We start from the raw sequence: 16,432 nt of genomic DNA on the forward strand, positions 1-16,432 counted from the left end.
TAAAAGCAGATCAAGATAGATGACTTTCATGATAATTTTATGCATAAACAGCTAAACAAACTCGTCAAACTGAAACTAGTAAAAGAACAAACATGTTTAGAGTTTTCTACTTTTCTGCAACTCTTTCAAATATACATCATTTTTTACCTGAATTGAATATGGGGTGGATATGTGGTTTTCCATATAATCAGTTAGACTGCCAGACGTGAAGTTTGTCACATCATTTTCCTCCAAACTTTCATTGAAATGATTTATTTCGCTGAGCCCACCAGTTCCTTCAGTTTGAACTTGATAATCACCGATATCATCTTGTGGGAACTGCGAAACAAGAGTAGAACAAAATGTAGTACCAGGGTCCAATGATTTCTGAATTACACCCCTAAAAGCCTAAGAATCATTGGGGGAACTGAAAATCTATAGGTCAGATGTCTCAGGAATCAAACTCTCCCACTCAGATCCAATAGTTTCCCTTTTTCGCTCAATCTGGAAAGTGGCCGCTACTTCCACGCCATCAGATAAACCTTTTTCAGAGGACTCTTGAACTTCCTCTGATAAACCTTTTTGAGAGGCCTCTTGAACGAACGGAACAATTGCGCGAGATTTGAAGGTTGATTGAGAGACACAATTCATTTCGATTACACAAGGTGTTGGATCACAGCCAGGGCTACCGCAATCATATTTTAAGGTCTGTGGCAGCTCGATTGCAATCCTTGATGGTTCATTATCCATATCAAAAGAAACCTCACCCAGGGAAACTCCTGGATCAAAATTCTCCTGGACATCCACACCCGCCTCCTCGATCGTACTCACTTTAGTCCCATCTGCAGAAGACAACTTGGGTTTCGATGGATCTGTAGAGCTATACCACCAAGCAAATAAAAAAGAAAAGAAAAAAAGATTATAAGGCATGAAACTAAACAAAATCAAGAATGTATAATACTAGTTCATTACCATTTAAGGAACCTAGATTCCTTGTGAGAACTGATATGGGGCGAAGTGAAAATAGAGGGCAGTGATGCAAAACTAAGCGGGTTGAATGTCTGAGTTACATGCACGGATTTGACTGGCTTGATTGGGGAGAGGCTGTTGATATAGTTAAAGACTGGAGAATCCTGGGAAAAACACAATGTTAAAAGGCCAAAAATCTTCTTTCAAACATATTTTGATCCAAATCAAATGCTTATCCGACATCCAAAAGACCAAAAAATCTGCAACAAAGATGAATTCAAAAGCAGGGGAAGTGGCATATCTATGCTGTAACCCCTATCAAACACCACAACTAGAAGAAGAAGAAAACCAGAAATCAGAAGGCAAAACAAGTTTCAGAAAATAAAAAATGAATTCTACCTAGAGATCTAATTCACATAAAAGTAAACAAATTCACACCCCCAATTAGGCTAAGAACTAATAGAATGGACTTTTATAAAACAAAACCCAGAAATCATAAGGTAAAACAAGTTTCAGGGAAAATGAATTCTACCCAGAGATCTAATTCACATAAAAGTAAACAAATTCACGCCCCCAATTAGGCTAAGAACTAAAAGAATGGACTTTCAGGAAACAAAACCCAGCAAGATGAAGAACAACTCTCTCACCGAGACTAAAAACCAAACACATGCAGTGCATAATAAAGCAACCAAAAATAAAAACTAGAAAAAGGGCTTCCCTAGAAAAAGATCAAATAGTTGAAGAAAATTAGTACCTCAAACTTAGAGAGTGAAGAGCTGATCTGGGTCTTTTCTGGGGTATTCATCATTTCCAGAGGAAGAAAGAAACCCCTCACTCACTCACTCTCTATACTGTTGAAAATTTTACATCCCTTCTCTCTTTCGATCTACTTTAACTTCCACAAAATCTATGATGCTGCCTGAGATACCAATCCATATTGCTCAAAATCAACAACGCATTCTGAAAAACGCTCCTGACCATTCCCCAAAACATTTTTATTTTTTAGAAAGGGCAGCGGGAATGGAAAAATAGGTGAAGGGGAGAGAAGAAACATGGTTACAAGAAACAAATCAAATAACCAAAAACTAGTCTAGAGTCGAGAGGGAGGAGAGAAGATGAAACATTTTATTTTTTTAGAAAGGGGAGCGGGAATGGAAAAATAGGTGAAGGGGAAAATGAAATAGGGTTAAAGAGGCACCGGGTAGCAACTTTAAACTTGCGGCGTTTTAAAAAACAAACGCCACTAAAGTACAAGTCTAGCGGCATTTTTATAAAAACGCCACTAATATACGAGTCTATAGCGGCGTTTGTATAAAAACACCACTAATGTACGAGTCTATAGCGGTGTTTGTATAAAAACGCCACTAAAGTACAAGCCTATAGCGGCGTTTGTAAACACAAACGCCACAAAATTAGAGTCTATAGCGGCGTTTGTATAAAAACGCCACTAAAGTACTACTCTATCGCGACGTTTTGTATAAAAATACCGCTAAAGTCGAGTCTATAGCGGCGTTTGTATAAAAACGCTGCTAAAGTACAACTCTATTGTGGCGTTTTATATAAAAACGCCACTAAAGTACGATTCTATAACGGCGTTTGTATAAAAACGCTGCTAAAAGTTACCATTTTGTGGCGTTTGAAATATAAACGCCGCTATATGTTTAAAGTTAGTGGCGTTTACTCTTAAAACGCCGCTAAAAATGCCGCTGTAGAACATTTTTGTTGTAGTGCCACTTCCGCTTTCATATCTTTCTTTCTTATTCCATTTCTAGCCCACCTTATTTCCCTTTTAATTACCTACCTAACCATTTTATTTTGAGCCTATCTTGTTGCATAGGGTGTGCAAGTCCGGGTACCCAAAGTGTTGGGTACTCGAATCTTTGGATAATTGATTTCTCGACCTGTGTCCCGACCTGGATGTTGTGGGTACATGAATGAATATCCGATTTTTTTATTTTCAAATTATTAATTAAAAACACACACACAAATTTAAATGTATATATAATATTAATAATAATTAAATATATAATAATATATTATTAATAAATATATATATATAATAATATAATATTATTTTATATAAAAAAAATCTCTAACCGGGTACTCGGGTAACCGGAAAAATTCAATTTTATGACCCGGGCCCGACCCGGCCGGGTAAATGTTTTTAGAAAATAACCCAATTTTTAAGGTTTGGGTCGGCGGGTCAGGTATTTTACACACCCCTATTACTGCAGGTATACTTGCTTCATTCACTAGATCCACAATCGAGGCATTGCCTTTACATCATAGTGTTCCATGAAAGAGGCACTACAAGAAAACATATTTTTAGTGGTGTTTTTAGCCCTATAGCGACGTTTTTAAGCGCCGCTAAAAATTCTCTCGACGCTAGAAAGAGCGCCACAAAAAGCGCAGGTAGTATGAGTGCCACAACAGTTAGCGACATTTGCAAACAAAAAACGCCACCAAAGGTCAAGTTCTATAGCAACTTTTTTTAACAAACGTCGATAATTGTCGTGATATATATAGCTGAGTTTATTATCAAACGCCGCAAATTATCTTGTTTTTAGTGGCATTTATTTCCCCAAAAGCAGTTGTGATATTTAGTGGTGTTTTCTACCATAAACACCACTATTGACTATGTATAGTGACATTCTTATTGACAAACGCCGCAAAAGAGCATGACTTATAGTGACATTCTTTTACAAACGCTACTAAAATTAACTGATTAGGTAAATATTGTTTTTTTCTCTGTCTTACCAAATTTAATATCTCGTAGCGTTATCCAATAACAACACATTTCAAATTTAATTACAACACAAGTTAAGTAAAAATACTTAACAACAAAAATAAATCAAAGTTAATTTAAGCATTAAAGTGAAATGTAATGTAATTCAACACAAAGTAAAGATAATGTTAATAAATTTTCTTTTCATTAAAATACCAACAAAAAGTATCCACGAGAGCGAAGGCATTAATGAACAGTTGAAAGGAGAGAAAGATGGCAAAATAAGGAACATTTGGCATAATTGCACTCATCCCTACGATTTGTAAACCATGAGCTGGATCAGCCTTACCACTACTGGAACCTGAACTTTCTCCACTACTTCATTCCAGCGTGCCTTCACCAGCTGCATAACGAAGTTTTGTCAACAGAATCTCCAGTAGATAACCCCTACTCCGATCACCAACCAGTAGATTAATGGAAAAACATTCTTTCAGTTACACGCTACCAGTACCTCTGAAAATTGAGGGTTATTGGGTATTTCAGTAATCTGATTAGCATAGAAAACAGTAAACAATGAACCAACATAATTATCATGTTAGAGGTCTCCATGAAATAGACCAGAATAAGTTTAACCCCCCAATGCAGCATTTAGAGAGAAAAGAAAGTTTCGAAGGCATAAGCACGAAAGATAGACAGTCAGAGAAAAGCGAATACCTGCGATTCATTTCGTGTCAGAAGCTCCAAGTGACCAGTATGAATGACAATGAATTGTTTTTTTACCACTTATAGCCGATGTATAAGCATTTGAAAAAGGACCCTGTCTAACATACATATCAAGAGGTTCAATATTCAATATTTCCGCAGCTTCAATCATCACTTTATGAAGTTAAGGAAGTCAACATGCTTTAGAACCAAAATGGGATGCGAACAATATTAAGACTTGAAGAAACTAATTTTTTATCTATTTGTTTTTTATTTTTAATATTATTATTAATATTATTATTATTATTATTATTATTATTTTATACTATTTTATTTATTTTATTATTATTATATTATTATTATTATTATTATTACAAACAGGCCCAAAAACGGAGCCCAATACCCGAAGGCCTGTTTTACACCCAAACTGACCCAAACAGACGGCCCAAACCCACCAGAAACCCTAAAACCCAACTAGGGTTTCCATCTAAGCTTCCAGCTGCCTCTCCTTGTCAGCCGTTGGATCTAAGTTAGATCCAACGGTCCAGATGATCCCAACAACAAACCCTAGGGTATTATAACAATAGGGACACGCGGTCGCCGCCTCTGTTGCCGCCAATCTACGCTGTTCCATGCCACTCTACATACTGCCACGACGCCAACAAGAGCCTCTAGAGGAAATCAACACCAGCCGTCCACGTTGTGACCTTAGGGTGAGTCACCACTATGGGTTCAGTGACTCACCGAGGGGTGTTCTTTTACCTGGTCCGAGGTAAGGTTCGTGGTTGTTATAAAGCCACCGAACGTGCGAGACAGAGAACAACGGAGAGAAACAAAAAAAAAACAACCAACAACAACCATTCGAAAAGAAAAAAAAAAGAAAAAGAAGAAAACACTTACCATAGTCGTCGGAGTCTTCACGTGAAACCGGAAAAACAAAGCCATCGAAGGTAAAAAACCTTCGATTTTTTTTAGATCTAGGGTGATTTAGGGATTTTTATGTAAAAGAGAGGCCATATTTGAGATAAGAAAAAACCAGGCTTCGATTTGGGTAAAAAAAAATATTTCTAGCCACCATGTACGGTGGCCGGCGACGGAGGTTTGCGGTGGCAGACGGCTTCCAGCCGATGAACGGATTCCCTCCGGTGAGGGAATGCTAGAGAGAGGGCGAGAGAGTTTTAAAACTCTCTCAGTTAGAGAGAGAATTGAAAGAAGCGAATGAAAAAATTTGGCCTTAAGGCCGGCTATAATAGGGCTTAAATACCCTCACCAAAACGACGTAGTTTTGGTGAGGGCCTTTGTGTGATTTCGCTTATGGGTTAATTATACCCAATGCCATCCCATATTTGTAACTTTACATCATAGTCACTGAAATTAAATTTAAATCCTTTTAATTCGATTTCTTAATTTTAATTTTATTTATTTTAATCCTTTACATAAAATAATAAATATTTTAGGTAAAACAACAAATTTAGTCCTCTAATTTTAATAATTAATATTTTAACCCCAAATAACATGTTTTAATTTAATTTAATTTGATGTTCGAATTTGATATAATTTTATTTTAGTCACTAAATTAATAAATTGGTAAAATAACATGTTTATCCACTGTAATTTTTAATAATTAATTATGAATTAGGGTTTTTTAATTTTAATATGTTATAATTTAGTCAATAATTTTAATACTTTCATTTAATTACAAGTTTTATTACTTTTTATATTTAGTTTTAATTTTATTTATTTTAGTTACTGTTTAAATATATTTTAATTTTATATGTTTAAATTATTATTATTATTTTATATATATATATTATTTGATTAATTCTATAAATTAATAATATTTATTTATTTTTAAAATATTAAGAAAATGGCAGTCTTAAAACAACTAGATGTCCTATTCTGTTATTTTAAAGAATAATAAATATTATGCTAATATCTATATATATATATATATATATATATATATATATATATATATATTAATCATGTTTTAATATTTATTTTTCAAATATTAAGAAAGGGTAGTCCTAAAATAACTGGATGTCCATTTTCTAATATTTTAAATAAATATCCTATTTTTATAAATTATATATATTAATCTATTTTTTAATTATCTATTTTTAAAAATGTTTTAATAATATTTATTTATTTTTTAATATTAAGAAAAAGGCTGTCATAAAGCACCTAGAAGTTATTTTCTGATATTTCTAAGTAAATAAATATCTTATTTAAAAATTAATATATTTTCTTAAAATTATACTAATAAATTTGAAATCACAGGATTATGAACTAAATATTTTTTTTGAATTTTTAAAATTTCAAATAATAGAGACAACTGATAATTAATGAGTACCAATTTTGGGCATTATAGGGGTGCTAATCCTTCCCTAAATGTAAACGATCACGAATCCTTTTTTACTAAAATTTTTGGTTATACACATATCAGTTTATCTTTTAAATTATGTTTTCTTCAAAACTATTTTAAAAGATTGTTTTTAGGTATTTGACTTACCTAACCCAAAAAGGTCAATGACGACTCCCAAAACATTTTTTTATCAAAATCATTTATTTATTCATTTCATTTTTTTCTCTCGCCAAGTAAAAATTCGTGCTCGGGAAAAAACCGGTTACGACATCTTGGCGACTCCGCTGGGGACCTGGTCAAGTTTTAAAATCAATTATAAATTGTCTTTATTAATTAGAAATTAAAAATTCATATATTTAATTTATAATTCTTTCTTTTCAAAATTTTTATATATACTTATTATTTTCATATATTTATATATATATATATTATTTTTTATTAATGTTTTTATTTTATTTTCAAGTATTAAATTTCATTATTTTTTTTTGTTAGAGGTTTGAACATTTCTCCTCACACACAACACGTACATTGCATAACATAAGCTTTATAATTAAGCTTGTCCCTTTTTAAATAGGAGTGAAAGCGACGTCTTCGTGAGAATTTATTCTCCGTGTCAGACCTAACAAGTAGCTTTCGGGGTTCATATGTTCTATGTCTTCGTGGGAATTTATTCTCCGTGTCAGGCATAGAGAAATGTGTCCCCTCGAATTGAACTCGATCCGCTTAAGTCTGTAGTGGACTAGGATTGAGGGTTAGCAGCCCAAGGGGGCACTAACAAGGACAATTCGGGTACATTTACTCTTAGAACTGAAACTCTGCATATAGTAAACCCTAAAAACTCTTCCGATCTAAAGCCATGCCGAAAATTTTGTCCAAAATAGGTATACACGAAGGAGAAATGAATTCTAACTCTTTCCCTTTTAATTTATTTATTTATTTCCCTGCTAAATAAATTGCATGTGAATTTAGAGTATTTAAAGTATGCTATGTAGAAAGCATATTTAAATAGAAATATTTGGGTAGATATTAAATTAATTTTTTTTCTTTCCTTATTATTTGAACTAATTCATTTCTTTTTATGTTTTCTTTTATTTTTGTTGTTTGCATAGCATCATACATGATTAAAGGTATTGATCTTCGAGTTAATCGTCTCATTGGAAAACCTTCATCTATGGATAAAAAGTGTTTAAATCAAATAGTTTCAAAGTCAGAAGTAAGATAGTGGTATGAAGACTTACAAAGACAAGGAGGAGATAGCCTGCAGGATGATTATGTACCTGATTTAGCAAGTTATGCTTCGGTTTCTTTAAAAAGAAATGATATGCAAGATCTCCGAGGCATTTGGGAGAGCCGAGATTTAAATAAAAAGCTGCAGTTCTATCAATCTTACGGGGACATCCCATATTTTCTCTATGTCGAAGTTGATGATGAATTGCTTCGGGCCCTGATTCAATTCTGGAATCCCGGTTATAATTGCTTCACTTTCAATAAGGAGGACTTGGTTCCTACTATTGAAGAATATACAACTTTACTACATATAGAAGGGGCTTTGGAGAATCGAATTTATTCAAGGTCAGTTAAAACTCAACCTTTTCGAGTTAAATTAGCAAAGATTGTAGGAGTAAGAGAGGAATGGGTAGTGGCCCGTACGAAACAAAAGGGCAAGGGCGAAGGCATTTCCTGGACCAACATCAAAGAAATTATTCAGAGTCACCCAAATGATAAAGTACGATTTGATCTCTTTGCTCTGGGTATATATGGTATGGCCATCTTCCCGAAAGCATTGGGATACATTGAGGCTGCAGTGGTAGATTTGTTCGAGCAGCTACAAAAAAGGGTTAATCCCGCTTCTGCAATTTTAGTAGAGACTTTTCGATCTTTAAGCGCTTGTAGAAGGCTAGGAGGTGGACGATTTTCTGGATGTGCACCATTGTTATATGTCTGGATCCGTAGCCATTTTTGGAGGACAGAAAAGGTTTCATACGTTCGCTTTAGTATGGACTACTCACCGTTGAAAGAGTTTCTAGAGCAAGAATGGCCGAAAGAAGTCACGAAAGGCATGTGGATAAATGCCTTTCAAAATCTGCAAAACAAGGACATCGTTTGGCGCACTCCGTGGCAAATTCAAAGGGAATTCTTTTACAAATGTGGTGACTACAACTGGGTGATGCTGCTCGGTTTGTGGGGAGGAATCAGATATGCACCACTTCTGGTTATAAGGTAGTACGAGGGTCGTCAATTTGTTCCTGTTACTGCTGGGTTACATTACCTGAGTTTGTATTTCATAGAAAAAATTACAAAAGAAACATCATGGAGGCCGTTAAAGCTTGGAAAACAACTTTCTATATTCAAGCCAAAGCAGTAAAAGTATTATTAACTCCTGATTATGAGGAATGGAGATCTGTCAGGAAAAATGAAAATATTCCTCTACCAGACCAAAACGAGGATATCTCTATGGAAGATCGCATTCGAGTAGTTCCATCAGATATAGAAATCCTAAGAGCCGAGTTTGAAACAGAAATAGAAGGTTGGTCGAAAGAGATAGAACAAATGCGACGAGATAAAGCTATGTTGGGCGTCGATGTTGACTTTCATTCAACACAAAGTGCAATATTGAGGGAAAATAAAGAAAAAGTTGATGGTGAGTTCAGAACGTTAAAAAAGAATAACCATGATTCACAAAAATCCCGAAAAGCATCAGGATCGAGTAGAGCAACATCTCAGATGACCAAAGCGTTGAACATTAAGAAATGTCGAGTCGAAGATTTAAAGGGAAAAATAGTCGTTTACTCAAAAGCCTTGAGAAAGGAAAACAGAAAATAGAAGATCTTGAGGTTGACAAAAGGGAACGAATTATAAAGCACAAAGCTGAAAGCTGTGAGATTATGAATGAAATGAAAAAAAGAAAGGAATCGAGCAAAAGAATTAGAAGATATGAAGAATAGTATGCTTGAGGGATTTGAGGTTGAGAAAAACATCATGTTCAAGGGATTTTAAGCTGAAATGAAGAATATGATTGTCGAACTTGAAGTTAGAGGCCAAAGGATTGATGAGTTTGATGTTGAAAAGGAAAAATGGGAGTTGGAGAGAAAGAACTTCAATACCAGACTCGAAGTAGAGCAAGAGGTGGCCAACAATTGGATGCAACGATGTAGAAACAAGAATGTACAAATCCAGAAGCTTAATCAAAGGACACAAGAGGCATGAAGAAAACTTGAAGAGGATTTGGATCAGTCTAGAAACAAAAACACAGAGTTTAATGTTTATATCTTGTAACTTGAAGAATCGTTATTCCAAGAAAAGGTTCTTCTAGGACCTACTGATCTTAAAGAGAGTTATGAGGAGAACGCTTCACTACGAAGACGAATCCGATATCTTGAAAATACTTTGCACAGTTGTCAAGTCAGAATCACTGAGTTAGAGCAAACTCTCGAGGGAACTAATGAACAATGGAAAAAATCAACTGATTTCTATGAAGAAAGAAGAATATGGTATTCAAGGCCATGGTCCAAATGAGTTAAGTTGCCAGATATATTGGGGAGTTAGCTACTGAAGCAAAGATTTTTTAGCATCATGTTGATCCAGTTTTTAAGTTTGGAAAGAAGATGTCATGGCTGATGAAGAAAATCATAGAGCTTAATAGGAAAGCTATGTCGTATCTGTAGTTATGAACTATTATATAAAAACTTTTGTATGCCGATGGAAGTTGTTCTATGACAATTAACTTTTTGGGATCAATACCTTTTGCATACATTCATTATTCATTGCATTATTTTATTTATGTATAATTTTTATTTTACATTAAGATAAACATTCATTAAATAAAATTTGAAAAAATAATATGAAAAAGATTTTCAATTGCAGTTACCCTGACGAAACGAGAAATTCAACATCACTACGGTACTAGGAAAGCTACTAAGTAAATGGAGGATAAAATACGTCTCGAGGAACAGCATAATAAAGAACAAGCAGAAATGATAATGAAGTTAGAAAAAATTGAAGCTAGCATTGCAAACTCACAAGACAATATGATGCAGAAGATAGAAGATATACTCAAAAAGCAAGCTACTATTGGGAAAATTCATGAAAATCCTATATCTTTTGACCAGGAACCTATGTATCCTTTAGGTTTCACGCCGGAACCGGTTTATCATTCTGGCATCACACCTGTACAAATCCATGCTCACACATCGGCACTTCAAGAGACTAAACCAAATGAAAATCAACAAGTGGATCCCGCGTCTTCAAGCAAAAATCCGCTTATGTCAAATATGAAGATAGGAGAATTTAATCTTGAGCATCTAATTCCATATTTGAATGAGTTGAATGAGAAAGAAAAAGTCAATGAAAAATTGACTAGACAGATCAAGAGCTTGGAGGAAAGAATAAAATCCGTAGAGGTAACTGAATCGTTCTATGGGTTTGACGCCAGCGAGTTGAGTTTGGTCCCGGACCTAATCATCCCCATCAAGTTCAAAGTTCCTGAATTTGAGAGATATAACGGTACTACATGCCCTTCGTCCCATATTACCATGTTTTGCCACAGAATGGCAGGTCATGTGAAAGACGAGAAATTGTTAATTCATTGCTTTCAAGATAGCTTGACAGGACCAGCTTTAAAGTGGTATACTCAACTGACCAAAGCCCACATTAGATCATGGAATGATCTGGAAAAAGCATTTCTCGAGCAGTATCGCCACATGACAAATATGGTCCTTGATAGATGGACTCTCCAAAATTTGGAGAAAAAGAACAATGAAACATTCAGACAGTACGCCCAGAGATGGTGTGACACAACGACCCAAGTCCAACCACCACTATCAAAAGAAGAAGCCACAGTGATGTTCGTCCACACTTTAAAGGCTCCATATTTAAGCCATTTAATGGGGAATGCAACCATAAATTTTGCAGATCTGGTCATTTCTGTAGAACTCATTGAAAATGTCATAAAAAGTGGCAAAATTGAATCAAGTGAGGGGTCTAGTTCCAAAAGACCCATGTACCGAAAAAAGGAGAACGAAGTTACCAATGCGAACGCTTACAATAAGGATACATCAAAAAGTGTTACGATAACCCAACCAAGGGTTAAGAAGGAAGAAACAAACAATAATCGAATGGAATCCAGAGGATCTCGCAGGGAAAATGAAAGGCTTTCCTTTACACCATTGCTAGTACCATATGTTGAGATCTATGATTCGCTGTTAAAGGCAGATGTTATACGACCTTATCCTTTGATTCCCATGCAACCAACATTCCCTCCATGGTACAATATAAAAGCCCACTGTATTTATCATGACGGAATTACGGGTCACTCTATTGAAAATTGTTTGGCATTCAAAAAGGTAGTTCAAAATTTGATCAATACTGGAAAATTGGAATTCAATTCACCAGCTACATCAAATCATCCGCTGCCAAATCATAGAGATAAAAACATGAATACAATCCAGGAAGAAAATAGAAGGAAAGGCAAAACTGATGTTTCTAAAATTAAATCTCCATTTGGTTGGATATTTCAACAACTTTCCCTATCTGGTATGATTCAGCAACAATTTAAGCCAAAGTATAATGAAGGCGAAAATTATTGTGAATATCATCAAGAAAAGGGACATGGAATTCAACTATGCCCTAAATTTAGGGATTTGGTGCAAAAACTGATGAATGACAAAGAGATATAGCTCTTTGAAAAAGAAAAGATGATGTTTGCACATCAGAAGATTCTAAACCTAAGCAGAGAACAAGTGATCCCGTAATTATCACTTTGAAATCATCTACAGTAAATCCTGCACCATCAAAGCCGAAAGTGGTCATCACAACTTCTTTACCATTTCCATATAAGGATACCCGCAGGGTACCTTAGAATTATACTACCAATGTTTCAATGGTAGGAGAATCTGTTTCTCTGGAAAAAGCAGAAGAGAAATTATAGAGTGTGGATTCGACATCTGAAGCAGTAAGTGAAGTCGGATTCTTTACAAGAAGTGGGAGGTGTTATTCTCCCGAGACATCGAATGCATCAGAACAGGAAAAAGCAAAGGGAAAAGTTACAGTGATACCACAAAAGGTATTTGATGATGAATCCTCATCAACAGTCAATGAGCCCGTAACGGAAAAACAAGCACAAGAATTTTTGAAATTTCTAAAACATAGCGAATATAGTGTGGTTGAACATCTACATAAGCAACAAGCGTGAATTTCAATTCTTAATTTGTTGATGAATTCAGAAGTACACAGAAATGCCTTGATGAAAATTCTTAATCAGACATTTATCCCAGAAGATATATCTCTCAACAAGCATGACAGGATTGTGGGGCACATAGCCGCTGATAATTACATAACGTTCACTGATGATGAAATACCTGAAGGTGGAATGGGATCAGTGAAAGATTTGAATATTACCATACATTTTTGTTGTCAGAAGTATTAATTGATAATGGATTTGCTCTTAACTTGATGCATTTGGTCACACTTCAAAGGATACCGGTGGATAAATCGCACATGAAAAATTATCAGAACATAGTGCGAGCTTTTGATGGCACTCAAAAGGAGGTATTAGGAAAAATGGAAATACCACTGTTGATAGGCCCAATAGTGTACAATATTGACTTTGTGATAATGAATATCCACCCTACATATAATAGTTTATTGGGGCGGCCATGGATTCATTTTGCAGGAGCTGTTCGTTCTTCATTGCATCAAAATCTGAAGTTCGTCGTTGATGGTCAACTAATATGTGTAGGAGCCGAGGAAGAAATCATTGCTTCTGTTACAAGTAATGCTCCGTATATTGAAACCAATGATGATGCTCTAGAGTGCTCTTTCCGAGATTTGGAATTTATCAATGCAACTTTTATTGCCGAGGGAAACAAAATTCCACATCCCAGATTGTTTGATTGCACTAAGATGACTGTACAACAGACTTTAGGCATAGAAGTTAAAACTGGGAAAGGTTTGGGAAAGAATCTTCAGGGAAGTTCAGTTCCTGTAAGTATGAAGATGAAGAAAGATCGTTTTGGGCTTGGATTTAAGCCTAATTTTCAGCAAAGGAACAAAGAGATGAAAAGAAGAGGTGAAGACAGAAAGCCAAGATTGAAATGAGAAGAAGTCCCATGGGAACACATGTCTTTCCCTCACTTGAAGTCTATATTCAAATCAGGATGAATGGTTAATGTGGAGCAACAGCTAGTTGATGCTCTTAAAGAAGAAAAGTTGACAAAATATCAAAGCATGGTTGAGGAGGCCACGAGAGGACTATTTATCAACATGATAACAAATAACCACAAGACTGGCAAATACTTGGCTAGAATTTACCCTTGCCTTCCTGGTGAAACGCTCAACAATTGGACTGCTGAAGATCTCCTTGTAGTTTGTAGTATTAACTCAGAGTAATACTCAGAACTAATCTTTATGCTTTAGCCCAAGAATATGAAAACTTTTTGTTATCTTATAAGGGCAGTTGTTAAGTTCACTTAATATCAAATATAAGAAGTTTTCTTAAAATTCTCAAATGGCAATCATTCTTTATACCTTACATTTTTTATTTACATTCATGATTTCTCATTCTTTATATTTATTTCATAAATTTACTATATCCTTTCGAAAATATGTCCGATTTAAATTTGCAGGTGTCACAATGTTAATAGCATGATTATTCCTAAATTTAATCATGAGATAAATTTAGAGCGACCCATATGTTTGGAGGAAATCAATGAGTGTGAGGATGAAGTAGAATGTGATGTTCCTACCGAATTGTTAAGACTGGTAGAAAAAGAAGATAAACAAATTTTAACTCACAAGGAAGAAATTGAGACTGTAAATCTAGGAACCGATGAAGAAATGAAAGAAGTGAAAATTGGTACTACTTTGTCAGCCCAGATAAAATGAGAATTAATAGATCTCCTTCAAGAGTTCAAAGATATATTCGCCTGGTCTTATCAAGATATGCCTGGTTTGAGTACATATATAATGGTGCATAAACTTCCGATCAGTCCAGAATATAAACATGTTCAACAAAAGCTCAGACGAATGAGGCCAGAAATGCTGTTGTAGATCAAAGAGAAAGTGATGAAGCAGATTAATGCAGGTTTCCTAAAGGCAACCAAATACCCAGAATGGGTAGCCAACATAGTTCCAGTACCAAAGAAAAATAGGAAAGTTCGAATGTGTGTGGATTATAGAGATCTTAACAAAGCTAGTATGAAAGATAGCTTTCAATTACCCCACATATTCAAAATTTAAGAAAACTTTTCCAGAGATTGAGAAAGCATCAATTAAAGCTCAATCCCACTAAATGCACTTTTGGGGTAACATCAGGGAAGCTTTTGGGATTTGTAGTCAGCCAAAAAGGAATCGGGATTGATCCAGATAAAGTAAAAGCAATTCAAGATCTTCCACCACCTAATACAAAAAAGAAGTTCGAGGCTTTTTGGCGAGATTAAACCATATATCTCGATTCATTTCTCAATTAACTAACAAATGTGATCCAATGTTCAAGTTACTTCGAAAGAACAATCCTGAAGTCTGGAATGATAAATGTCAAGAAACTTTGGATATTATTAAAAAATATTTATCCAATGCCCCCATTTTAGTATCACCAATGACTGATAGATCGTTAATTCTCTACTTGTCAGTCTTTGAAAATTCAATGGGATGTGTACTGGGACAACATGATAAATCTGGAAGAAAAGAAAAAGCCATTTATTATATGAGTAAGAGGTTTATTGATTGTGAAATTCGATACTTTCCAATACAAAAATTATGTTGTGCCTTGGTGTGGGTTACTCAAAGACTCAGATAATACATGTTATATCGTACCACTTAGCTGATATCTAGACTTGATATTTTAAAGTTCTTAATTGAATCACCAGCTTTGACAGGCAAAATGGCAGGTGTTATTATCCGAGTTTGATATTATATATGTCAACCAAAAAGCAATAAAAGGAAGTGTCATAGCTGATTTTCTGGCCAGTCGTGTATCAGATGCTTATCAGTCTATGAGTTTTAATTTTCCAGATGAAGATTTGTTGTGCATATCCATGAACGAAGAAGTCAGAACAAATTATGAATCCTGAAAGCTTTATTTTGATGGAGCATCCAACGCTTTGGGACGAGGAATTGGGGCAGTATTAATTTCTCCAGAAAATATTTATTCTCCTTTTACAAGAAGATTAGAGTTCTTTTGCACCAATAACATGGCGTAATATGAAGCTTGTATCATGGGATTGAAGGCTGACATAGAAAGAAAAATTAAATTTCTCAAGATATATGGAGATTCATCGTTAGTGGTGTATCAACTACGAGGAGAATGGGAAACGAAAGATCACAAATTGTTGGAATACCGAGATTTTACCCTCGAATTAGTGAAAGAATTTGAAAATGTTACCTTCAATTATCTCCCTCGAGAGGAAAATCATATGGCATATGCTTTGGCTACATTAGCTGCTATGTTTCAGGCAAATAAGAAAGTTGATATGATGCCGATTAAAATGCAAGTATATGAAATTCCTGCACATTGCTACAGTGTGGAAGAAAAGGCATATGACAAGCCATGCTATTATGATATATTGCAATATATCAAGTATCAAAGTTATCCACAAAATGCATCTGAGATTGATAAAAGAACATTGAGAAGAATGGTTATTGGATACTTTCTTGATGGTGAGACTTTTTATAAAAGAAGTAATGATAAAATGCTA

At 34.8% G+C, this 16,432-nt stretch overlaps 1 protein-coding gene across 1 annotated transcript; it reads right to left on the reverse strand.

Moving 5' to 3' along the window:
- Positions 1-239: 239 nt before the first annotated feature.
- LOC120159258 lies at positions 240-974 on the reverse strand. The gene is made up of 2 exons (XM_039169893.1): positions 952-974; positions 240-859 (listed from the first exon to the last, which is right to left on the reverse strand). The coding sequence occupies exon 2, from the start codon at positions 727-729 to the stop codon at positions 415-417; it is 315 nt and encodes a 104-aa protein (XP_039025824.1). The 5' UTR covers positions 730-859; positions 952-974; the 3' UTR covers positions 240-414.
- Between the last annotated feature and the right edge of the window lie 15,458 nt (positions 975-16,432).

The sequence above is a fragment of the Hibiscus syriacus genome, unplaced genomic scaffold (genome assembly GCF_006381635.1).
Source record: "Hibiscus syriacus cultivar Baekdansim isolate YM2019G1 unplaced genomic scaffold, ASM638163v2 tig00111344_pilon, whole genome shotgun sequence".
NCBI lineage: Eukaryota > Viridiplantae > Streptophyta > Magnoliopsida > Malvales > Malvaceae > Hibiscus > Hibiscus syriacus.

Excerpts from the sequence above, each read along its gene's own strand:
- LOC120159258 (XM_039169893.1), bottom strand. The coding sequence starts at position 729 with ATGGATAATGAACCATCAAGGATTGCAATCGAGCTGCCACAGACCTTA.